At 46.1% G+C, this 26,607-nt stretch overlaps 1 protein-coding gene across 1 annotated transcript in view; it reads right to left on the bottom strand.

Moving 5' to 3' along the window:
- The window catches only part of LOC139229648 (5-hydroxytryptamine receptor 7-like), a 57,220-nt gene extending 36,359 nt beyond the window's left edge, over positions 1 to 20,861 (bottom strand). The window contains exon 1 of the mRNA XM_070861172.1: positions 20,356 to 20,861. Coding sequence (XP_070717273.1) covers positions 20,356 to 20,861 — 506 coding nt within the window. The remainder of the gene's footprint in view (positions 1 to 20,355) is intronic.
- Between the last annotated feature and the right edge of the window lie 5,746 nt (positions 20,862 to 26,607).

The raw sequence follows: 26,607 nt of genomic DNA on the forward strand, positions 1-26,607 counted from the left end.
AGTGACTAGTGGGATACCGCAAGGTTCTTGCTTAGGCCCCAGCTGTTTACACTGTACATTAATGATTTAGACGAGGGGATTAAATGTAGTATCTCCAAATTTGCGGATGACACTAAGTTGGGTGGCAGTGTGAGCTGCGAGGAGGATGGTATGAGGCTGCAGAGCGACTTGGATAGGTTAGGTGAGTGGGCAAATGCATGGCAGATGAAGTATAATGTGGATAAATGTGAGGTTATCCACTTTGGTGGTAAAAACAGAGAGACAGACTATTATCTGAATGGTGACAGATTAGGAAAAGGGGAGGTGCAAAGAGACCTGGGTGTCATGGTACATCAGTCATTGAAGGTTGGCATGCAGGTACAGCAGGCGGTTAAGAAAGCAAATGGCATGTTGGTCTTCATAGCGAGGGGATTTGAGTACAGGGACAGGGAGGTGTTGCTACAGTTGTACAGGGCCTTGGTGAGGCCACACCTGGAGTACTGTGTACAGTTTTGGTCTCCTAACCTGAGGAAGGACATTCTTGCTATTGAGGGCGTGCAGCGAAGGTTCACCAGACTGATTCCCGGGATGGCGGGACTGACCTATCAAGAAAGACTGGATCAACTGGGCTTGTATTCACTGGAGTTCAGAAGAATGAGAGGGGACCTCATAGAAACGTTTAAAATTCTGACGGGGTTCGACAGGTTAGATGCAGGAAGAATGTTCCCAATGTTGGGGAAGTCCAGAACCAGGGGACACAGTCTAAGGATAAGGGGGAAGCCATTTAGGACCGAGATGAGTGGTGAACCTGTGGAATTCTCTACCACAGAAAGTTGTTGAGGCCAATTCACTAAATATATTCAAAAAGGAGTTAGATGAAGTCCTTACTACTAGGGGAATCAAGGGATATGGTGAGAAAGCAGAAATGGGGTACTGAAGTTGCATGTTCAGCCATGAACTTATTGAATGGCGGTGCAGGCTAGAAGGGCCGAATGGCCTACTCCTGCACCTATTTTCTATGTTTCTATGTTTCTATATTTCTAAATCCCCTGGACCTGATGACCTACAGCCTCGGGTTTTGAAAGCAGTGGATCTAGAGAGATGCGTTGGTTGTCATCTTCCAAAATTCCATAAATTCTAGAACGGTTCCCACAGATTGGAAGGTAGAAAATATAACCCTACTAGGAGGGAGAGAGAAAACAGGGAACTACAGACCAGTTCGGCTGAAATCAGTAGTAGGGAAAACGCTAGAATCTATTATTAAGGACGTGGTAAAGCGGCACTTAGAAAATAATAGGATTGGGCAGAGTCAACACAGATTATGAAAGGGAAATCATGCTTGACAAATCTGTTTTTTGAGGTTATAACTCACAGAATAGATAAGGGGTAACCAGTGGATGTGGTGTATTTCGATTTTCAGAAGGCATTTGATAAGGTGCCACACAAGAGGTTATTAAACAAAATTAGGGCTCATGGGATTGGGGGTAATATACTATCATGGATTGAGGATTGGTTAACAGACAGAAAACAGAGAGTAGGAATAAACGGGTCATTTTCGGGTTGGCAGGCTGTAACTGATTACTGCGGTAAGGGTTAGAAACATAGAAACATAGAAAATAGGTGCAGGAGTAGGCCATTCGGCCCTTCTAGCCTGCACCGCCATTCAATGAGTTCATGGCTGAACATTCAACTTCAGTACCCCATTCCTGCTTTCTCGCCATACCCCTTGATCCCCCTAGCAGTAAGGACCTCATCTAACTCCTTTTTGAATATATTTAGTGAATTGGCCTCAACAACTTTCTGTGGTAGAGAATTCCACAGGTTCACCACTCTCTGGGTGAAGAAGTTCCTCCGCATCTCGGTCCTAAATGGCTTACCCCTTATCCTTAGACTGTGACCCCTGGTTCTGGACTTCCCCAACATTGGGAACATTCTTCCTGCATCTAACCTGTCCAAACCCATCAGAATTTTATATGTTTCTATGAGGTCCCCTCTCATTCTTCTGAACTCCAGTGAGGATCAGTGCTTGGACCTCAGCTATTCACAATCAATATCAATGATTTGGATGAGGGAACCAAATGTAATACAGGTGCAGCGGGAGTTCCGTAATCCGGATTGTTCTGGAATCCGGACTCCGGGACAATCGGTGGCAGGGTCATCTGGAATCCGTAAAATGGTCCGGAATCGGACCCGACGACCCTGCCAAACTCGGGCCTCGCCTCGCCGCTGCTCGCCTCGCCCCCACTGCCCTTACCTCGGGGCCTCCTCGCCGGCCTGCCTGACGATCTCCTTGGCGCGGCCCACCCGTCGACAACCTCCTAGGTGGGGCCCAACCGCCCGACAACCTCCTTGGCGGGGCCGGATGGCCCGAACAGCTCCTCGGCGGGAATCCCCCCCCCCCCCCCACCCACCCTTTCTGACGTTCTGAGATCCGGAAATACCCAAACCTGGACTCAGGTGTTTCTGGATTCGTGGCGTCAGGAAGCAAATCGAAAGTCCAGAAAAGTCTGGAATCCAGACCCGCCTCAGTCCCAAGGGTTCCAGATTTTAGACGCTGCACCCGCATATCCAAGTTTGCTGATGATAGAAATCTAGGTAGGAATATAGGTTGTGAGGAGGATGTAAAGAGGCTTCAAGTGGATATAGACAGGCTAAGTGAGTCGACAAGAACATGGCAAATGGAATACAAAGTGGAGAAATGTGAAGTTATCCACTTTGGTAAGAAACATAGAAAAGCAGAGTATTTTTTAAACGGTGAAAGATTGGGAAATGTTGGAGGGCAGAGGGACCTGGGTGTCACTGAATCACTGAAAGTTAACATGCAGGTACAGCAAGCAATTAAGAAAGCAAATAATATGTTGGTCTTTATTACAAAAGGATTTGAGTACAAGAGTAAAGTCATCTTATTGCAATTATATAAGGAGAGAGGCCAACACGTCAGCCAAGGTTCCCAGTTACCATTGCACTTCATTGATTGCTAGATAGTGCAATAATGTAAATGTTGGGTAAGGAGAGAATCTGTCTCAGCAATGATATCTCATAAGAACATATGAAATAGGAGCAGGAGTAGGCAATACGGCCCCTCGAGCCCTCTCCACCATTCGACAAGGTCATGGCTAATCTTCTAACTCAACTCCACTTTTTCACTCTATCCCTTGATTCCCTTAGTGTCCAAAAATCTATCGGTCTCAGTCTTGAATGTACTCAACAAATGTGTCATCCATAGCCCTCTGAGGTAGAGAATTCCAAAGATTCACAACCCTCTGAGTGAAGACTTTTCTCCTCATCTCCATCCTAAATGGCCAACCCCTAGTCCTGAGACTGTGACCTCCTAGTTCTCGACTCTCCAACAAAGAAGCCTTCTTCCCCATTTCTCCGATCGAATAGACTGTCCACACTCATGATAACGGCCAATTGGGCAAAACCCACAGAATAGCCGGCACCTGTGGAAACATACTGAGGTCACGGTCCGAGATGTCTGAGCTCCTATAATTCTGCACTCCTGAGCATCCCTGATTATAACTGCTCAACCATTGATGACCGTGCCTTCAGCTGCATGGATCTCAAGCTCTGGAACTCCCCCACTAAATCTCTCCGCCTCTCGACCTCTCTTTCCTGCTTTAAGACGCTCCTTAGAACATACCTCTTTGACCAAGCTTTTGATCATCTGTCGGAATTTCTTCTTATGTGGCTCGGTGTCAAATTTATTTGTTTTGTCTTAAAACACTCCTCTTCTGTGAAGCGCCTTGGGACATTTTACTATGTTAAAGGCGCTGTATAAATACAAGGTTTTGTTGTTGTTGATGAATTAAGGGTCAGTGCCTAGAGGAGAAGAAGGGAGAAAATTGGTGGGAAAGCTGATTGAGAAAGTAGAATGGACTTTAGCTCCTGTTTGCATTCTAACCACAAATTCAATCATCCCTCGCAATCTTTTTCCCCATGATTTTAGTGCCCATTTAATTTGCAATTTTAATTAGCATTATTTGCATTTTATTGAAAATAATTTAAAAAATAAAATTGCTGCTTGCAGTGAGCCATAACTGTCATTTAATTGTGGTTCAAGTAACAGTAAACCAACTGAGCAAAACTTCATCATTCCTGGCATCTCGTGAATCCTTCAATTAAATTCCAATCTTTTGAGTGACTCAACCATATTATCTCCCGCATTTACCATCAGGAGAGTTTACACTTGGTTAAATTAACTTAATAGTTTTGTTAATACTGTGAGTCAGCACAAGTTAAAAATAAGGAACAAATGATCGTCACAGAGCTAAAACAATCAGGCATTTCCACATCAGATTGGGTGAGGGAAGGGAACGCAGGGAAGATTACAGGGACCAAAGAGGGAAGGGAAAGAGACAGTAGGTTCCTCCGAGAATATTTAATCACTGAATATAGTGAATGCTCAACTATTGCTCCCGCCTGTAGTAATTTCTCTCCCCCATTTTTCAAACCAAGCTTTACTGCCTAACTTTACTAAAAGTCCTGTTCAACATCAATTTGCATTTATATAGCGCCTTTAAAGTAGTAAAACATCCCAAAGCGCTTCACGTGAACATAATCAGATACATTGACACCACACTATAAGGAGATAACTAGGATAGGCTGCCACAGAGGTGGGTTTTAAGGAGCGTCTTAAAGAAAATCTATTACAATTCTTATTAACCAACATTTTACAATTTGTTCTTGTTTCTCTTTTTTTCTGATTTGATCCCCATGCTGACTATTTGTGGTAGTGGGGAGAGGGAGGGGGGGTTGCTGAGGGGTGGGGAGAGGGGGAGGAGGTGCACTCCACAGCTTCCAGTACCCCCCACAGGGTCTCAGCCAATTTGTGAACTGAGAATTTCGGCAAGCTGTCCAGGAAAGAAAGAACAAAGAAAGACTTGCATTTATATAGCGCCTTTCACTACCACCCGATGTCCAGACGCAGTTTACAGCCAATGAAGTACTTTTTAAAGCGTAGTCACTGTTGTAATGTAGGCAGTGCGGCAGCCAATTTGCGCACAGCAAGCTCTCACAAACAGCAATGTGATGATGACCAGATAATCTGTTTTTATTATGTTGATTGAGGGATAAATATCAGCCAGGACACTGGGGATAATGCCCCTGCTCTTATTCGAAATAGTGCCACGGGATCTTTTAAGTCCACCTGAGAGGGCAGACGGGGCCTCGGTTTAATGTCTCATCCGAAAGACGGCACCTCTGACAGTGCAGCGCTCCCTCAACATTGCACTGGAGTGTCAGCCTAGATTTATGCGCTCACTTTCCCCACGAACCTATACTTTCCTGCAGCAGTGTCTCGGGAGTGATCAGGAATGACGGATTTCTCCCCCACCCTGAGGCCAACCACAATCTGGATCGTCGGACTTGCATGATTCTGTTGCACATAAACTTTATCAACGTGCCTGGAAAAAAATTAATTAAGGAAGAAATCAGATGATGACCATTGGGAAAACTGGCTCATAGGAGATACTGAGGACTGCAATGTGAGGGATCTAAGCTAAACTGCACGATTCAAATGTGCTGAACATTTCCATCGCCCCCCAGCATCCACAGCCTTTTGGGGGATTTCCACTATCCTTTGTGTCAGAAACTGCTTCCTGATTTCATTCCAAAATGCTCTAACTTTCATTTCAATATTATACCATATTGTTCTGGCTCTATCATCATTATCATCATAGGCAGTCCCTCGGAATCGAGGAAGACTTGCTTCCACTCTAAAAGCGAGTTCTCAGGTGACTGAACAGTCCAATATGGCAATTACAGTCTCTGTCACAGGTGGGACAGATAGTCGTTGAAGGAAAGGATGGGTGGGACTGGTTTGCCGCACTCTCCTTCCGCTGCCTGCACTTGAGTTCTGCATGCTCTCGGCGACGAGACTCGAGGTGCTCAGCGCCCTTCCGGATGCTCTTCCTCCACTGAGGGAGTCTTTGGCCAGGGACTCCCAGGTGTCAGTGGGGATGTTGCACTTTATGTATATATATAATATAAATATAGCCATATATATACATATATATCCATTGCTCATGGTGAGTCAAATATACTGTATAACATATAACTTTTATAGCAGTGTAATTTTATCAACATACATAATATCAGTGTCATGTATCTTACATTATTATATATAACTGTATCCTAACATGCTATACATGACTGTAATAAGATATGACCTGTAACCACCAGCATACCTTACCACCAGAGGTGCACTTGCAAGAGACAGGTATATAAGGACAGGTCTCAGGCAAGTGCAGCATTCCAGAGCTGTGAAATAAAGGTGCAGGTCCAGAGTGACCTTGACTTCACTACATGCCTTGTGTGAATCTGAACTGAGGGGACAGGACTTAACAGTGGCAACGAGTTACGGGATTACAGAATCCACAGAATGGCGAACAACGGATCAGATGAAAAGTACAATGCGGGAGACAATTGGGAGGACTTTATAGAAAGGCTCCAGCAAAGCTTTGTAACCAAAGACTGGTTAGGCGACGATAAGGCAGACAAGAGAAGAGCCCATCTCTTGACCAGCTGTGACTCGAAAACATATGCTTTAATGAAGGATCTGTTGGCACCCGAGAAACCAGCAAGCAAGTCGTTTGAAGAATTGAGCACACTGGTAAGAGACCACCTGAAGCCAGCGAGCAGCCTACACATGGCCAGACACAGGTTCTACAACTACAGACGCTGTGTGGGCCAGAGCATACCTGACTTCGTGGCAGAACTTCGGAGGTTGTCTAGTTTATATGAGTTCTCCGATGAACTGAGGAGAGAAATGCTGAGAGCCTTTTTCATTGAAGGAATAGGCCACACAGGCATATTCCGAAAGTTAATAGAGACCAAGAACCTGACCTTAGAGGCAGCAGCACTGGTTGCACAGACATTCTTGGTAGGGGAAGAAGAAACGAGGTTGATTTACAATGCAGGCACGACAACTAACGAAATATCGGAACAAGAAGTTCACAGCACTAAACAAGCTGCTACCCCCACACACAGACAAAACCGGGAGAACAGGCTCTCGACAGCAGGCAGAAGCCATCAAGGGCCACAGGAACGGCCGTTCACACCTCATCAATCCACAATGAGAGCAATCAACTACAAACTGAGAGAAGCTCAAGAGAGATCAGCCAGATGCAGCTCATTCTTTGGGAACACTTTGAACAATGGAACAGGTCTGTGCTGGAGGTGTGGGGGTGGGCACTCGTCAAGGGGATGTCAATTTCAGCAGGCTGTTTGCAGAAATTGTGAATATACAGGGCATTTGGCCCGCATGTGCAAAAAAACAACAGCTCGGCTGGTATACGAATCGGATGGGTCGGAAAGCAGACCAGAAGATGGTGGGGACAGTACCCGGGATACCGATGTACAGCGGATCAACACGATCAATGGCCGCTGCTCCTACAACAGGACGCCTCCTATAATGATGAGGGTCCTACTCAACGGGATATCTGTCAACATGGAGCTGGATACGGGAGCGAGTCAATCTCTCATGGGCGCTCAACAATTTGAACAACTGTGGCCTCATAAAAGAGACAAAACTCACAAGGGTCGACACCAAACTAAGGATCTATACCAAAGAAAACGTACCAGTCCTTGGCAGCGCCATGCTTTCTGTAACACACAAAGGGACAGTGAACCGACTTCCCCTGTGGATTGTCCCCGGAGACCCACCAGCACTGCTGAGGAGAAGCTGGCTGGCAAAACTAAACTGGAAATGGGATGATGTCCATGCCATGTCATTAGAGGAACGGACCTCCTGCTCAACAGTTATAAAGCGATTTCAACATCTCTTTCAGCCAGATGTGGGCACTTTCAAAGGGGCCAAAGACAAAATCTACATCACAAAGGATGCTAGACCGGACATTACAAGGCCAGAGCTGTACCCTATGTGATGAGGGAAAAGATTGAACACGAACTAGACAGGCTTCTGCGGGAAGGCATTATATCACCTGTGGAATTTAGCGACTGGGCAAGTCCCATCATCCCAGTCATGAAGCCTGATGGATCTGTACGAATCTGTGGGGACTACAAATCTACCATAAACAGAGTCTCCTTACAGGACCAGTACCTGCTGCCCAGAGCGGAGGACTTATTAGCCACATTGGCTGGAGGTAAACTTTTCTCAAAATTAGACCTCACATCTGTGTATATGACGCAAGAATTGACCAAGGAATCCAAGCTACTCACCACCATCAATACACATCGAGGCCTTTTCATGTACAATCGATGCCCATTCGGCATCAGGTCGGCAGCTGCCATATTCCAGCACAACATGGAGAGTCTGCTCAAGTCCATCCCGGGGACGGTTGTATTTCAAGACGACATACTTATCACGGGCAGGGACACCGACTCCCATCTCCGTAATTTGGAGGAAGTACTGAAGCGATTGGATCAGGTAGACCGACGAGTCAAGAAATCCAAGTGCCTGTTTCTCGCACCCGAGGTTGAATTTTTGGTCAGAAGGATTGCCGCTGATGGAATCCGCCCAACAGAGTCCAAAACAGAAGCAATTCGCCTGGCACCCAGGCCCCGGAATGTCTCAGAACTGCGCGCCTTTCTCGGGCTACTCAATTACTTTGGGAATTTTATGCAGAGCTTAAGCATGCTGCTGGAGCCTCTCCATGTGCTACTCAGGAAGGGGTGCGATTGGTTTGGGGGGACGCCCAGGAACTTGTCTTCAATAAGGCACGCAACCTTCTGTGTTCCAACAGTGTTTTGACTTTCTTTGACCCAGGTAAAAAGCTAGTTCTCACATGCGATGCGTCAGCGTATGGGGTCGGGTGCGTTTTGCAACATGTCAATAGTGCGGGCAAATTACAACCCATAGCTTATGCCTCCAGGTCACTTTCGCGGGTGGAGCGCGGGTACGGAATGGTAGAGAAGGAGGCGCTTGCGTGTGTGTACGGTGTCAAAAAGATGCACCAATACCTTTTCAGGGCCAAGTTCGCGTTAGAAACCGACCACAAGCCCCTCACGTCCCTCCTATCTGAGAGCAAGGCAATAAACGCCAACGCCTCAGCGCGAATTCAACGGTGGGCACTCATGCTGGCATCCTACGACTATACCATAAGGCACAGACCAGACAGAGACAACTGTTCCGACGCGCTCAGCAGGCTACCCCTGGCGACCACAGAAGGGTCTGACGAACAGGACTGTGAGATAGTCATGGCAATCAATGCCTTTGAGTCCACAGGTTCGCCCATGACGGCTCGCCAAATCAGAGCCTGGACGGCCAGCGACCCCACGTTAGCCTTAGTAAAAAGATGTGTCCTAACCGGTGACTGGGCAGAGGCTCGCGATGCCTGCCCCGAGGAATTAAAACCCTTTCACAGTTGCATGCATGAGCTATCACCACAAGCAGACTGCCTGATGTGGGGCAGCCGAGTAGTCATGCCTCTGTGAGGCAGAGAGGCATTTGTCCGGGAGCTCCACCGCGAGCACCCGGGGATCATTCTCATGAAGGCCATAGCCAAATCCCATGTCTGGTGGCCTGGTATTGACGCGGACTTGGAGCTCTGCGTCCGAAGGCGCACCATTTGTGCCAACTCAGCAATGCCCCGAGGGAGGCTCCACTGAGCCCCTGGCCCTGACCTACCAAACCGTGGTCGCGGGCGCACGTAGACTATGCGGGCCCATTCATGGGCAAAATGTTCCTCGTAGTTGTAGATGCATTTTCAAAGTGGATCGAATGCACCATTTTAAACTCGAGCACACCGTTCAAGCCGGCCTCCAACGACCAGGCGGAGAGAGCAGTACAAATCATTAAACAAGGCATGCTTAAAATCCAAGGTCCCACGCTGCAGGGTCACCTGTCGCGACTGCTGCTGGCATACAGATCTCGTCCGCACTCACTGACTGGGATCCCCCCCGTGCAACTGTTGATGAAAAGGACTTTAAAAACAAGGCTCTCATTAATCCTCCCAGACATGCACGAAATCGTTGAGGCAAAGCGCCATAAGCTGACTGAGTACCATGACAGAAATTCGAGGGGGAGATGGAATGAGATAGGGAACAAAGTGTTTGTATTAAACTATGGCAGGGGTCCCAAATGGCTTGCAGGGACAGTAACGGGCAAGGAAGGAAACAGGCTACTGGTAGTACAAATGGACAATGGCAAAACATGACAGAGGCATGTAGACCAAGTCAAAATCAGATTTATCAACAACACTGCGGAACCAGAGGCAGACTACAATGTGGAACTCGCACCACACCTGGTGGACAGACAGAGGGAAAAACCTGAGGAAAGGGCAATCCCAACAGCCAGCCCAGGCGAGTCAACAACAATCACACCAATCGAAACAGACAGCCCAGGCGAGATACCAGCAACCACACCCAAAGAAAAACCGGCACCATGGCAAACAACTGAACTACAACTCAGACGCTCCAGCGAGAGCGTAGACCACCTGAGAGAGTGAACCTATAAAGACAATAAGACCTTGGGGGATGGTGATGTCATGTATCTTACATTATTATATATAACTGTATCCTAACATGCTATACATGACTGTAATAAGATATGACCTGTAACCACCAGCATACCTTACCACCAGGGGTGCACTTGCAAGAGACAGGTATATAAGGACAGGTCTCAGGCAAGTGCAGCATTCCAGAGCTGTGAAATAAAGGTGCAGGTCCAGAGTGACCTTGACTTCACTACATGCCTTGTGTGAATCTGTACTGAGGGGACAGGACTTTACAATCAGGAGCACTGATTTACTTGAACCAATTAATGTAGTGTGGCAAGGAAAGTGTAACAGGGAAAATTCACTGGAAGTGTGACATTTGAAGGAAGTGAATCATAGAATCATAGAAATTTATAGCACGGAAGGAGGCCATTTCAGCCCATCATGTTCGTGCCGGACAACCAAGAGCTATCCAGCCTAATAATGTAATGAAAGGTGACATAGAATTGAAAAGGAAGAAAGTTATGCTAAACCTGTATTGAGCCTTGGTGAGACCACATGTGGAGTCCAGTACTGAGTACTGATGATGACTGTGTACAGTTCTGGTCGTCATATTATAAAAAGGATATAGAGTCCCCAGAGAGGATGCAGAGACGATTTACATGGATGATATCAGAAATGCAATGGTAGATATATCACGAATGGATAAACTGGCTGGGTCTCTTTCCTCTTAAAAAAAAGGTTGAGGAATTACCTAATAGAGATCTTTAAAATTATGAAAGGTTTCGATAGAGTGGATACAGAGAGAATATTTCCACTTGTGGGGAAAAGCATAACTAGAGGCCATCAATATAAGATAGTCACCAAGAAATCCAGTAAGAAATTCACAAAATATTATTGCAAATCCACACTCAACCTTATCCTCCTGTGCCACTCCTCACATCCCCATCACTCTGCCTTCCCTACACTACCCCTGCACATCCTTACTCACACCAACTTACCTTGCACCTCCACCCATCCTTCTCTATCTACATTATCACTTCCCCATCTCACTAGCCACCCATCACACTCACTCTCATCCTTGTCCAATCATACCAACTATCAACACACAAGGGTAGGCACTTGGGTCCTTTAGCCAATGTTCATGTGAAATTGATGTTGATGTGTTGTCAAACATTGAAATATTTATTTTCAGCAGTTCGAGTCCTTAAGACAGATTTGTGGCCACCTTTGGAAGTGGCTCAGTGAGTTGTTTTGAATGGTGAGAGATAAGGGTACTCCCAGAATGGTGATGGAGTGTGAAAGGTATAGCTGGTATACCAATTCCGCAGCTGTCAACTAGCGAAAGTACTGGGGAGTCACGGAGAACCCGACTCCACTTATCTGGCGTGTTCGCCAAGGAGCGGCAAACCCGTGAAAAGGTTGGTAAAATTGTACTTTTAATCCTCTTAAGTAGCATTCAACTACGTCCTAACTATCTTAATTAACTGGCCCGCCACTTGCTATCGGGTCTGTGATCCGCATGCAGTCCTGATAGGTCAGAAACTGACACGGAAGAAACTGACTTGGAGGCGGGTTTAGAGCAGGATCCTGATCCGATGGCAATCTCGGCTATTTTGATTGCTGGCCCACCTCCAAACCCGCACTCACAGGGCTGGGAAGATTCTGACCATAGCGTGTTACTGGAGTCGCGTGTATGCAGACCAGGGAGGTGTTGGCAGCTTACCCCGAGTGAACTAGTTGAGTTTATATCATAACAACAAGCTTGGTGACTATTTTCTGCAGCCAGGCCACAAATGAGCAGATGTATTGAATTCGATTTCACAATTGGACCATGGTAGGATTGTGAACTAGTTCCAGGATCCTAACCACTCGGCCACCACACTCATAGTCATTATTGTTTAAAGATTGCCTACTGCTCAAAGAAAAAGATTTAAACAATTGATAGAAATTAGTTGTCTAAGATAGCCACAGCTCTTTATAACTTTTTGATTTTAACCCATGTATCAATTGCAAAAATTTCCCTTTAAAGAGCTATTGTTGCCTTTCAGATTTACTAGAATGGTACTAGGGATGTGGGACTTCAGTTATGCGGAGAGACTAGAGAAACTGGGATTGTTCTCCTTAGAGCAGAGACGGCTATGGGGACATTTAATAGAGGTGTTCGAAATCAAAAGGGTTTTTTGATTGATTCCACTGGCATGAGGGTCAGTAACCAGAGGACACAGATGTAAGATAATTGGCAAAAGAACCAGAGAGGAGATGAGGAGAATTTTTTTTATCAGCGAGTTGTGATCTGGAATTCACTACTTGAGAGGCTGGAGACAGATTCAATAGTAACTTTCAAAAGGGAATTGGATATGTACTTGAAAAGGAAAAATTTGCAGGGCTACGAGGAAAGAGCAGGGGGAAGTGGGGCAAATTGGACAGCTCTATCAAAGAGGCAGCACAGACACAGCGAGGGGGACAGGATCAAAAAACAAATAATAGTAAAGGAAAGAATAACACAAGAGAGAGCACACAGGAAAGGATGAGCTAAACAGAGACGCAAACATATAAGAACATAAGAAATAGGAGTAGGAGTAGGCCATTTGGCCCCTCGAGCCTGCTCCACCATTTAATAAGATCATGGACTCAGCTCCACTTCCCTGCCCACTCCCCATAACCCATTATCCTCTTATCGCTCAAAGATCTATCTATCTCCGCCTTAAATATATTCAATGACCCATCCTCCACAGCTCTCTGAGGCAGAGAATTCCACAGATTTACAACCCTCTGAGAGAAAAAATTCCTCATCACAGTTTTATATGGGCGGCCCCTTATTCTTTATGTGGTATGATTCTATGATAAGATTTATAGTGCGAAGCTTTCCTGTTAGCCATGTGAACACTTAATAATATAAGTCCCAACATAAATTGTCACCGTAAGCTTCCCCCAAATTGGCTCAGTTAGTGATTGCACTGCCTAGTGTCAAAATGTGCCAGGCAGACCAAGAACATAGGTACACGAGTAGGCCATTCAGTCCATCAAGCCTGCTCCACCATTCAACAAGATCATGGCTGATCTGGCCGTGGACTCAGCTCCACTTACCCGCCCGCTCCCCGTAACCCTTAATTCCTTTATTGGTTAAAAATCTATCTATCTGTGATTTGAATACATTCAATGAGCTAGCCTCAACTGCTTCCTTGGGCAGAAAATTCCACAGATTCACAACCTCTGGGAGAAGAAATTCCTTCTCAACTCGATATTAAATTGGCTCCCCCGTATTTTGAGGCTGTGCCCCCTAGTTCTAGTCTCCCTGACCAGTGGAAACAACCTCTCTGCCTCTATCTTGTCTATCCCTTTCATTATTTTAAATGTTTCTATAAGATCACCCCTCATCCTTCTGAACTTCAACGAGTAAAGACCCAGTCTACTCAATCTATCATCATAAGGTAACCCACTCATCTCCGGAATCAGCCTAGTGAATCGTCTCTGCACCCCCTCCAAAGCTAGTATGGCCTTCCTTAAGTAAGGTGACGAAAACTGCATGCAGTACTCCAAGTGCGGCCTCACTAATACCCTATACAGTTGCAGCAGGACCTCCCTGCTTTTGTACTCCATCCCTCTCGCAATGAAGGCCAACATTCCATTCGCCTTCCTGATTACCTGCTGCACCTGCAAACTAACTTTTTGGGATTCTTGCACAAGGACCCCCAGGTCCCTCTGCACTGCAGCATGTTGTAATTTCTCCCCATTCAAATAATATTCCCTTTTACTGTTTTTTTTCCAAGGTGGATGACCTCACATTTTCCAACATTGTATTCCATCTGCCAAACCTTAACCCATTCGCTTAACCTATCTAAATGTCTTTGCAGCCTCTCTGTGTCCTCTACACAACCCGCATTCCCACTAATCTTTGTGTCATCTGCAAATTTTGTTACACTACACTCTGTCCCCTCTTCCAGGTCATCTATGTATATTGTAAACAGTTGTGGTCCCAGCACCGATCCCTGTGGCACATCACTAACCACTGATTTCCAACCCGAAAAGAACCCATTTATCCCGACTCTCTGCTTTCTGTTAGCCAGCCAATTCTCTATCCATGCTAATACATTTCCTCTGACTCCGCGTACCTTTATCTTCTGCAGTAACCTTTTGTGTGGCACCTTATCGAATGCCTTTTGGAAATCTAAATACACCACATCCATCGGTACACCTCTATCCACCATGCTCGTTACATCCTCAAAGAATTCCAGTAAATTAGTTCAACATGATTTCACCTTCATGAATCCACGTTGCGTCTGCTTGATTGCACTATTCCTATCTAGATGTCCCGCTATTTCTTCCTTAATGATAGCTTCAAGCATTTTCCCCACTACAGATGTTAAACTAACCAGCCCATAGTTACCTGCCTTTTGTCTGCCCCCTTTTTTAAACAGAGGCGTTACATTAGCTGCTTTCCAATCCACTGGTAACTCCCCAGAGTCCAGAGAATTTTGGTAGATTATAACGAATGCATCTGCAATAACTTCCACCATCTCTTTTAATACCCTGGGATGCATTTCATCAGGACCAGGGGACTTGTCTACCTTGAGTCCCATTAGCCTGTCCAGCACTACCCCCCTAATGATAGTGATTATCTCAAGGTCCTCCCTTCCCACATTCCCGTGACCATCAATTTTTGGCATGGTTTTTGTGTCTTCCACTGTGAAGACTGAAGCAAAATAATTGTTTAAGGTCTCAGCCATTTCCACATTTCCCATTATTAAATCCCCCTTCTCATCTTCTAAGGGAACAACATTTACTTTAGTCACTCTCTTCAATTTTATATATCGGTAAAAGCATTTACTATCTGTTCTTATGTTTTGCGCAAGATAACTTTCGTAATCTATCTTTCCTTTCTTTATTGCTTTCTTAGTCATTCTTTGCTGTCGTTTAAAATTTTCCCAATCTGCTAGTTTCCCACTAACCTTGGCCAACCTATACGCATTGGTTTTTAATTTGATACGCTCCTTTATTTCCTTGGTTATCCACGGCTGGTTATCCCTTCTCTTACCGCCCTTCTTTTTCACTGGAATATATTTTTGTTGAGCACGATGAAAGAGCTCCTTAAAAGTCCTCCACTGTTCCTCAATTGTGCCACCGTTTAGTCTGTGTTTGCAGTCTACTTTAGCCAACTCTGCCCTCATCCTACTGTAGTCCCCTTTGTTTAAGCATAGTACGCTTGTTTGAGACACTACTTCCTCAGCCTCAATCTGTATTACAAATTCAACTATACTGTGATCATTCATTCCGAGAGGATCTTTTACTAGGAGATCGTTTATTATTCCTGTCTCATTACACAGGACCAGATCTAAGATAGCTTGCTCCCTTGTAGGTTCTGTAACATACTGTTCTAAGAAACAATCCCGTATGCATTCTATGAATTCCTCCTCAAGGCTACCCCGTGCGATTTGATTTGACCAATCGATATGTAGGTTAAAATCCCCCATGATTACTGCCGTTCCTTTTTCACATGCTTCCATTATTCCCTTGATTATTGCCCGCCCCACCGTGAAGTTATTATTTGGGGGCCTATAAACTACGCCCACCAGTGACTTTTTCCCTTACTATCTCTAATCTCCACTCACAATGGTGCAACATTTTGTTCATTAGAACCAATATCGTCTCTCACAACTGCCCTGATATCATCCTTAATTAACAGCACTACCCCACCTCCTTTCCCTTCTTGTCTATCTTTCTGAATTGTCAGATACCACTGTATGTTTAATTCCCAGTCTTGGTCACCTTGCAACCACGTTTCTGTCATGGCCACCAAATCATACCCATTTGTAATGATTTGTGCCGTCAACTCATTTACTTTATTTCGAATGCTGCGTGCGTTTAGGTAGTTTTAATACTAGTTTTCAAACCATGATTTTTAGTTTTGATCCCTCCTGCAGCCCCTTTATATTCATACATATTGTCCCTTCCTATCACCTTGTGGCTTACACTTACCCCAGTGCTACTCTGCTCTGTTGCCTCCTGTCTTTTGCATTCTTTCTTGGGGTCCTGTTCATCTGAGCTCTCACCCACTCTAACTAGCTCAGAGCCCTCTCCTGGGTTCCGAATACTCCTTGCATTGAGGCACCGAGCTTTCATGCTTGCCTTTTTATTACACTTTGACCCTTTAGAATTTTGCTGTACAGTGGCCCTTTTTGTTTTTTGCCTTGGGTTTCTCTGCCCTCCACTTTTACTCATCTCCTTTCTGACTTTTGCTTTTGTCTCCATTTTGTTTCCCTCTGTCTCCCTGCATTGGTTCCCAACCCCCTGCCATATTAGTTTAACTCTTCCCCAACAGCACTAGCATTTATATAGCGCCTTTCACTACTACAGGACATTCCAACATGCTTCATACTTTTGAAGTGTAGTCACTGCTCTAATGTAGAAAAGCACGGCAGCCAACTTGCAGACAGTAGTGTCCTGTAAACAGCATTTGATGTGTCTACTGTATATGGTCCACATCTCTGAGCCACACAGGAGGGCGGGTATCACTACAGCCCTGTAGACCATGAGCTTGGTGGCAGATTTGAGGGCCTGATCTTCGAACACTCTTCCTCAAGCGGCCAAAGGCTGCACTGGCGCACTGGAGGCGGTGTTGGGCCTCGTCGTCGATATCTGCCCTTGCTGATAATAGGTATGGAAATGGTCCACGTTGTCCAAGGCCACGCCGTAGATCTTGATGACTGGGGGGGCAGTGCTGTGTGGCGGGGTCAGGTTGGTGGAGAAATTACACCAACGATATCTCCGCAAGATCCTGCAAATCCCCTGGGAGGACAGATGCACCAACATTAGCGTCCTCAATCAGGCCAACATCCCCAGCATCGAAGCACTGACCACACTCGACAAGCTCTATTGGGCGGACCACATTGTTCACATGCCTGACACAAGACTCCCAAAGCAAGAGGTCCACTCGGAACTCCTACACAGCAAGCAAGCCCCAGGTGGGAGAGGAAACGTTTCAAGGACACCCTCAAAGCCTCCTTGATAAAGTGCAACATCCCTACCGACACCTGGGAGTCTCTGGCCAAAGACTGCCCTAAGTGGAGGAAGTGCATCTGGGAGGGCGCTGAGCACCTTGAGTCTCATCGCCGAGAGCATGCAGAAACCAAGCACAGGCAGCGGAAGGAGCGTGCGGCAAACCAGACTCCCCACCCAGCCTTTCCTTCAACTACTGTCTGTCCCACCTGTGACAGAGACTGTAATTCCCATACTGGACTGTTCAGTCACCTGAGAACTGACTTTTAGAGTGGAAGCAAGTCTTCCTCGATTTTGAGGGACTGCTTATGATGATGATGATAAACAGCAATGAGTATTGGCCAGATAATAAGTTTTTAGTGATGTTGGTTGAAGGCTAAATATTGGCCAGGACACCAAGAATAACGACACCTGAGAGGGCAGATAGGGCCTTAGCTTAACGTCTCATCCAAAAGATGGCACCTCAGACAGTGCAGCACTCCCTCGGCACGGCGCTGAAGTGTCAGTCTGGGTTATGTACACAAGTCTCTGGAGTAGGACTTGTCCCCAGAAACTTCTGATTCTGAGGCGAGAATGCTACCCACTGATTCACAGCTAACACCTAAAAGAAGCAGATTTGAAACCATAAGTGTGACATTTAAAGGGACGTGAATGTTTTATTATACAGTACTTACTGCCATAGCAACAGAGAGTAGCAGGAAACAGCTACTACAAGACACTTCACGAGTTTCACCCTGATGGTCCCAGTATTTGGAAAGATCACACTGGAGTACAATGAGCAAATCCTTGATTTTACATATTTCGACAATCATCTCTGCTCTTACCCTAAGCTTCCCAGTGCGTTATCCAGATGATATAACTGAAAGTGAAATATTCAGCTATCGAAGAAGGTTTCTTTCTGTTTGAAGTCACTATTCACAATCTCACAATCTCATATACAATCTCTGAGTATATATCTAAAAATAATATACTCAGAATATAGTATTTATCATAAAGATCATTTCCACCTGCTTTCCCCAGTTCTTTGCACACTTTCCCACTGTCATATATACTATATAACAATATATGGAGTATGCCAGCAAATGAAAACAGGAGCTGTTTTAGATTGAGTTCTGTGCAGGTTGCTCCTGGAGACATCAGTAACGATCAGCTGGAGAGATTCACTCTATGGAGGGAGTGGGGGAAACATACCTCTTATAGTGAGCATTCCCCCTTGCCCTTTCACCATCCTGCAGCTTACCCCATCTCCTTGAAAGCAAATCCTTGACCACATCTTTGATCAGCGCCGTTCGCTCGTCCTACTCCAGCTATGGTCTGACACAAAAGCAGTGGGATCATTTTGCTATGTTGTAGGTACCAAATAAGTGCAAGTTGGTATTAGTTAGTGCAGCCAGTCTGCCCACTAAGCTGGCATTCCTTAAGGGATGGGATTCCTGTGTGATTCGTCAAGACCTTAGCTATATATAAGAACAAAAGAAATAGGAGCAGGAGTAAGCCATTTGACCCCTCGAGCCTGCTCCGCCATTCAATAAGATCATGGTTGATCTTATACCTCAACTCCACTTTCCCGCTGGGTCTCCATATTCCTTGATTTCCTTAGTATCCAAAAATCTATTGACCTCTGTCTTGAATACTCAAGGACTGAACTGCCACAACCCTCTGGGATAGAGAATTCCAAAGATGCACAACCTCTGAGTGAAGAAATTTCTCCTCATCTCAGCCCTAAATGGCCGCCCCCCTTATTCTGAGACTGTGACTTCCTGGTTCTAGACTCTCCAGACAGCGGAAACATCCTCTCAGCATCTACCCTGTGGCTCAGAAGGGTGCAGGTTCAAGTTCCACTTCAGAGACTTGAGCATAAAAATCTAGGCTGACACTCCAGTGTAGTACAGTGCTGAGGAAGTGCTGCACTGTCGGAGGTGCCGTCTTTCAGGTGAGAAGTTAAACTGAAGCCCCCTCTGCCCACTCAGGTGGACGTAAAAGATTCGATGGCACTATTTCGAAGAAGAGCAGGGGAGTTATCCCCGGTGTCCTGGTCAATATTTATCCCTCAATCAACATAACAATAAAACAGATTATTTGCTCATTATCACATTGCTGTTTGCTGTGCGCAAGTTGGCTGCCGCATTTGCCACATTACATAAGAACGTAAGAAATAGGAACAGGAGTAGGCCATACGGCCCTCGAGCCTGCTCCGCCATTTAATAAGATCATGGCTAATCTGACCATGGACTCAGTTCCACTTCCCCGCCCGCTCCCCATAGCCTCTTATCGTTTAAGAAACTGTCTATCTCTGTCTTAAATTTATTCAATGTCCCTGCTTCCACAGCTCTCTGAGGCAGCGAATTCCACAGATTTACAACTCTCTGAGAGAAGAAATTTCTCCTCATCTGTTTACAACAGTGACTACACTCCAAAAGTATTCCATTGGCTGGAAAGTGCTCCCGTGGTGGGGAAAGTCACTATATAAATGCAAGTCTTTCTTTCTTACCCTGTCATATATATGTGTGTATAAGTCCGCATGCCAGACATGAGACTCCCAAAGCAAGCGCTCTACTCGGAACTCGTCCACGGCAAACAAGTCAAAGGCGAGCAGAGGAAACGTTACAAGGGCACCCTCAAAGCCTCCCTGATAATGTGCGACATCCCCACTGACACCTGGAAGTCCTTGGCCATAGACCACCCTAAGTGGAGGAAGTGCATTCGGGAGGGCGCTGAACACCTCGAGTATTGTCGCCGAGAGCATGCAGAAATCAAGCGCAGGCAGCGGAATGAGCGTGCGGCAAACCAGTCCTACCCACCCCTTCCCTCAACGACTTTCTGTCCCACCTGTGACAGAGACTGTGGTTCTGTATTGGACTGTACAGCCACCTCAGGACTCATGCTAAGAGTGGAAGCAAGTCTTCCTCGATTCCGAGGGACTGCCTATGATGATGATGATGTGAGTGTTTTTGTTAGGACACAAGAAAGAAGCGCTCACCTGTCCACGCTGATCACACACAAGGTCATGATCGAAGCCGTGCAGCACATTACATCCATGGCGATGAAGACGTTGCAAAAGACTTTGCCGAAGAGCCATTCGCCCCCCACCAAATCGGTGATGATCACAAAGGGCATGACAGCCACGGCCACCGACAGGTCTGCGGCGGCCAGGGACACCACCAGGTAGTTGGAGGGCTGCCGCAGCTTCTTGACCACACACACCGAGATGATGACCATGGAGTTGCCGGCCAGGGTCCACAGGGTGATGACGGACAGCACCAGCCCGATGATCACCTTCTCCACCTCGCCGTACAGCAGGATCTCCTCGCCGCAGTCGGTGGCGTTGCTGGCGTTGGCGCTCAGCTGCTCTCCCTCCAAGGTGGGGTCGGGGTGAGGGCTGGGGGCGGTGAAGGGCGATACCGCCACCTCCTGCCACAGGCGCAGGGTCTCGGCGTTGCCCAGGGAGCGGTAAGTGAGCAGGATGGGGTCGGCGAGGAGCACCATCCTGGGACGCTCTGCGGGCTGGAGGCAGCGATAGGCAACTGGTCCATGCAGAAAGTATCTCGGGGCTCCGGGGATGGGACGGGGCGCCTCTTAAGACTCAGTTGAAGAGGATCACATTCCACATTCTTCCCATTGCTTCTCACTGATGGAGACCCAATTCCTGGTGCAAAGAGAGAGCGACACATACATACACCCACCTGGGGCAGCCCCGGTGTCTTCCTCTCCCTGGTAGAAAATCCTTACGATACATAACAAGATCCCAACTCAAATCCGATGGGAGGGGAGCGGGGGTTGCCTGAAGTCCACAATCAGAATGATGTTGCTACATCTTTTTGTTCAACAGATTTTTTTTACAAATACAAACACATCAAACTCTCAGAGCCTGAGTACGATGGCTTGTGCGATACCCGCTCTTCTTCCAGACCTGTACATAGAGCGATAGATAGATAGATAGAGATAGATAGAGAGAGAGAGATAGATAGAGAGAGAGATAGAGATAGAGATAGAGATAGATAGATAAATAGAGAGATAGTGATAGATAGTAAATAGATAGATAGATAGATAGATAGATAGATAGATAGATAGATAGATAGATAGTAAATAGATAGTTAGATAGATGGATGGATAGATAGATAGATAGTTAACAGGGGCTTCCTGGGGATATCCGGTGACCAGTGACTTCAGCGCTCGCTCAAGACCACCCGAAACGCCAAATGCCACTAACCAACCTGGCGCAAAGTTGGCGGGCAGCTTCAAAGTCCAAAGGCTTTCCCATTGTGTCTGTGACTCCCGTCACTTTCTGTCGCCGAACCAAACTGGCTGGATTCACACAAGCGTCACAACAACACGAGAGAGAGAGAGAGAGAAAGGTTCGACGAGGGTGGTGTTTCTCTTTAATCTTGCTCAGAGCAGCCCCGGACCACTGCCTTCAGTCCCCGCTCCGCTCCCTCAGCTCAGACGCCACATCTCAGCGACTTGGCGCCGGGGCAAACCGCGTCCCTTGCACAAGGCATTGCAGAAATGTGGTCGGGAGCTGGCAAATCCGGCACACACACAGCAAACTGCTGGCGATCCTCTTCCCCTTCAAGCTGACAGCCCCGCGGAAAGCTTCAGGGAAGGGAGGGAGTGGGAGAAAGAAGCGACCCCTCTATATGTATATATATATATAAGCCAAGAGCCAACAATCTGTTAATGTGCTCACAAATCCATCACCAATAAGCCTGAGAGTGGAGCTAAAAAAATACACATTAACCCCGTGTGGGAATGATTATGAATTAAAATACTTAAAGAAATAGGAGAAAACAAATCAGATTTCTGCACAGCAAAATGTTTAGCTATCCAATAACCCCATTGCAACATTTGGTAGTGGGATATAACCTTGTCGTTGTCGGTGCGGCTAGAATAAGATTTTTTATGACCGCCTGTTTTTATGAAATGCGCATGTTTCAGCCAAGCTATGATCTAAATATCAGAACCGATGGGCTCTGCTTTTCCGGTAGAATGGTTCAATGCCCAATGTACTGCCAGCGGCTGAGTGCTTTCTGAACTATTGTTCAGAAGTCACTCCATCCTCAGTCTCGGCAATGTCTGAACTGCACCCCCTCGCAACTCAAAGCACCCCGATATTTCCAAAACTTCAAATGCTTCTTTTTGTCCTTTGCGCTGGTGAAATATCTCGGGTTCCAATACGCTCATTTCAGAGTTGAAGCTGGCAGGGTTGAGGGGTGGCTTGCAAGAGTTTGCTACACACCTGGCAGCTGGGGATGCTGGCCTAATATGTGACTCCAGACCCTGAAATGGCCCGGGCAGCAGAGCAGGTCTCCAGTCGTCCTGGTTAACCCTTGCCACTGGATAAAGACATAGCTCTGTCGAAGCCCGTGTGGTGGCTGATGTGCAACGGTCACCACACGTTAAAAAATCCATGCACAGGCAACTTCCACCCCCTCAACTGGAGATCAGGTCTGGAACATCGGGTCCTTCATTGAAACATCTGTGAACTCTCGTGGAAGCAAGTCATGGTCTCAAACTGCAAGGATAGTGGATCGCGGGGAAGAGATGTTAGGATAAATCCATGTGGGTCTTGACTTGATATCTATCCAGCTAACTGCAATTCATAGCAAGGCATTGGCTTTGTACAGGAAGGCGTCCTCATTCTCAACCAGAGGCAATGCCCCAAGATTATGCAGGAATGAAAAAAGAAAGATTTGCATTTATATAGCACCTTTCACAACCAGTGGACGTTTCAAAGCGCTTTACAGCCAATGAAGTACTTTTGGAGTGTAGTCACTGTTGTAATGTGGGAAATTCAGCAGCCAACTTGCGCACAGCAAGCTCCCTCAAACAGCAATGGGATAATGACCAGATAATCTGTTTTTTTTTTGTTATATCGATTGAGAGATAAATATTGGCCAAGACACCAGGGATAACTTCCCTGCTCTTTTTTGAAATAGTGCCATGGGATCTTTTCTGTCCACCTGAGAGGGCAGACAGGGACCTCGGTTTAACATCGCATCTGCAATACGGCACCTCCGACAGTGCAGCACTCCCTCAGCACTGCACTGGGAGTGTTAGTTTAGATTTTTGTGCTCAAGTCCCTGGAGTGGGGCTTGAACCCACAACCTCCTGACGCAAAGGCACGTGTGCTACCCACTGAGCCACAGCTGACACTGACACACTGAACTACAGGGATTTCCCAAATCTCCTTCGATCATGTGGGTGGTTGATAGGAGACATTTTCTTTTCAAGTTGCAATACAATACAACACAAAAATAAACTCTGATGGAAGGTAACCGACCTGAAACGTTAACTCTGTTTCTCTCTCCGCAGGTGCTGCCTGACTTGCTGAGGATTTACTGCATTTTATGGGTTTTTTTCAGCCTACACTCCTTGGGTCATGATGCTTCCATTGAAAGTGCTCGGTAGGGAATTCAAGGGTAATGACCCAGCAATAGAGGGACCAATAGAATATGTCCAAGTCAAGATGGTGTCTGACCTGGATGGGAACCTGCAGGTTATGGTGTTCCCATAAAGGTATTAATGCCCTTGATGGTAGAGGGTGAGGAGAGGCTGAGGTGCTGCTGCAAGAGCTTGGTAAATTATTATAATACTTGTAATAACTTAACCGGGAATGATAGCATAGTGTTACTGGACTGGTAATCCAGAGGCCCGGACTAATGATGCGAAGACATGAATTCAAATCCTACCACGGAAGCTGGGGAATTTATAATTCAATTAATTAAATAAATCTGGAATAAAAAGCCAGTATCAGTAATGGTAACCATGAAACAATTGGATTGCTGTAAAAACCCATCTGGCTCACTGATGACTTTAGGGAAGGAAATCTGCCGTCTTTATCTGGTCTGGCCTATTTGTGACTCCGGACCCACAGCAACGTGTAGATTCATAACTTCCCTCTGAGTTGTACCAAACCACAGCAAAGAGGTATCACCACACAGACTGCGGCGGTTCAAGAAGTTGGCTCACCACCACCAATGAGCGATAAGGGAGTCAAAGGGTTATGGGGAGCGGGCAGGGAAATGGAGCTGAGCCCATGATCAGATCAGCCATGATTGTATTAAATGGCGGAGCAGCCTCAAGGGGCCAAATGGCCTACTCCTGCTCCTATTTCTTATGTTCTTATATTCGCCTTCTCAAGGGCAATTAGGGCTGGGCAATAAATTCTGGCCTTGCCAACGACGCCCACATCCTGTGAATGAATACAAAATAATACATCTGCTATATAGTACATACCACAGCCACAGTTCGCCAGAGGTGGAGGAGGTGGATGTTGAGTTCAGTGGCAGGGTGTTGAGCTTGTTTGGTACTGGTGCAGCTGAACCCATCCAGCTTAGTGTTGAATAATCCATCACACCCCCAACGAGCCTTGTAATTGAAGTATTTGAAGAGTCCGGAGGTGGGTCAGTAACTGCAGAATATCCAGCCTCTGCCCTGTAGCCACAGTGCTGGTCCCGTTGAACCCCTGGTCAATGGTGAGCTCCAAGATGTTGGCAGTGAGGGAGTTGGCAATGGTGGTGTCATTAAATGTTGGTGGAGGTGGCTGTGCCTTTCCCGTCTTTTGGAAGAGACATTAAACCGAGGCCCTGTTTGCTCTCTCAAGTGGACGTAAAAGATCCCATGGCACTATTTCGAAGAAGAGCAGGGGAGTTATCCCCGGTGTCCTGGTCAATATTTATCTCTCAATCAACAGAACAAAAACAGATTATCTGGTCATTATCACAGTGCTGTTTGTGGGAGTTTGCTGTGTGCAAGTTGGCTGGCATGTTTCCCACATAACAACAGTGGCTGCACTCCAAAAGTACTTCATTGGCTGTACAGCACTTTGAGACATCCGGCGGTCAGGGAAGGCGCCATATAAATCCAAGTCTTGCGTCCTTTCTTTCCTTGTTAGTTATAGTCATTACCTGGCACCAATGTGGAGTAAATGTTACCTGCTATTGTGAATCCAAGACTGGACATTATCCAAATCCTGCCATTGTCAGCAACAAGATACTTCATGATCGAGGAGTTGTGAATGAATCTGAACACTGTACAATCATCAGCTAGCAGCTGAAGCAGCTGAAGATCTTTGAGTCAAGGACTCTGCCTTGAGGAAATTTGGTGGTGATGTCCTGGGGCTGCCTGTGTGTCGGATGTGACAACAGCCACTGGTGTGCTTTCCCATTAACCTCAAGTTTTGCCAAGGTTCCATGGTGATTGAATAGCTGGCCTGAAGATCTCTGCTCTGTCATTATCTGTCAGACAATGGCTATAAAATAAATCAATGGTGGTAAATAGTGCAGAAAGTTAACATGTACAATTGCACAACATTGGGAAAGATAGCTTGTTGTTTTAAGTCTTTCCAGAATCTTGTAAACAAAGATGCAATTTTTGACTGTTAACAAAAAGTTATTTATTTCATTCATTCACAGGAAGTGGGCTTCGCTGTCAAGGCTGACATTTATTGCCCATTCCTAATTGCCCTTGAGAAGGTGGTGGTGAGCCGTCATTTCAGAGGGCAGTTACGTGTCAACAACATTGCTGTGGGTTTGGAGTCACATGGAGAGCAGATCAGGTAAGGATGGCAGGTTTCCTTCCCTAAAGGACATTAGTGAAGTAGATGGGTTTTCCCGACAATCCGGCAGTTTCATTGTCGCCATTACTGATACATGATTTTTATTTCAGATTTATTTAATTAAATGAATTTAAATTCCCCAGCTGCCGTGGTCGGATTATGAACTCAGGTCTCCAGATCATTAGTCCAGGCCTCTGGATTAAGAGTCCAGTAAGATAACCATTAGGCTATATTCATTATTTTTCAATCTTTTTTAGTATAGTGGTTCATTATTATAATCCGCGTAAAACAATGTGTACACAGTAGACGTTGCTCTTGCAGGTCTCTATCACTGATGTGTATCATACAAGGTGTCAGCTGTCATCCAAAAGTGCAAGTAAACCTGCTTGACTTAGCATTTAAACACCAGACTGACAACCTGAAAACTATGACTCAGAACCTTCTTGATAATGTAAGCAAAGACTCAGTGGTAGAAGTACAATTTACATTTGCAAAGATCAGTTGAAGTGGCTTCCATTGCAGCTCCCAGAACGAACAGTAATAGACAAATTCCACATAATCCAAGCTTCTGAAATCCAGTTTCTCTTCTGGTTATGGACCTTACAGGAAAGGTCCACATAGGCCAGCAGATGGGAGATTGCAGGGTTGTTTCTATAGGCTGAGGGCTTGGAGATT

The sequence above is a fragment of the Pristiophorus japonicus genome, chromosome 2 (genome assembly GCF_044704955.1).
Source record: "Pristiophorus japonicus isolate sPriJap1 chromosome 2, sPriJap1.hap1, whole genome shotgun sequence".
Lineage (NCBI taxonomy): Eukaryota > Metazoa > Chordata > Chondrichthyes > Pristiophoridae > Pristiophorus > Pristiophorus japonicus.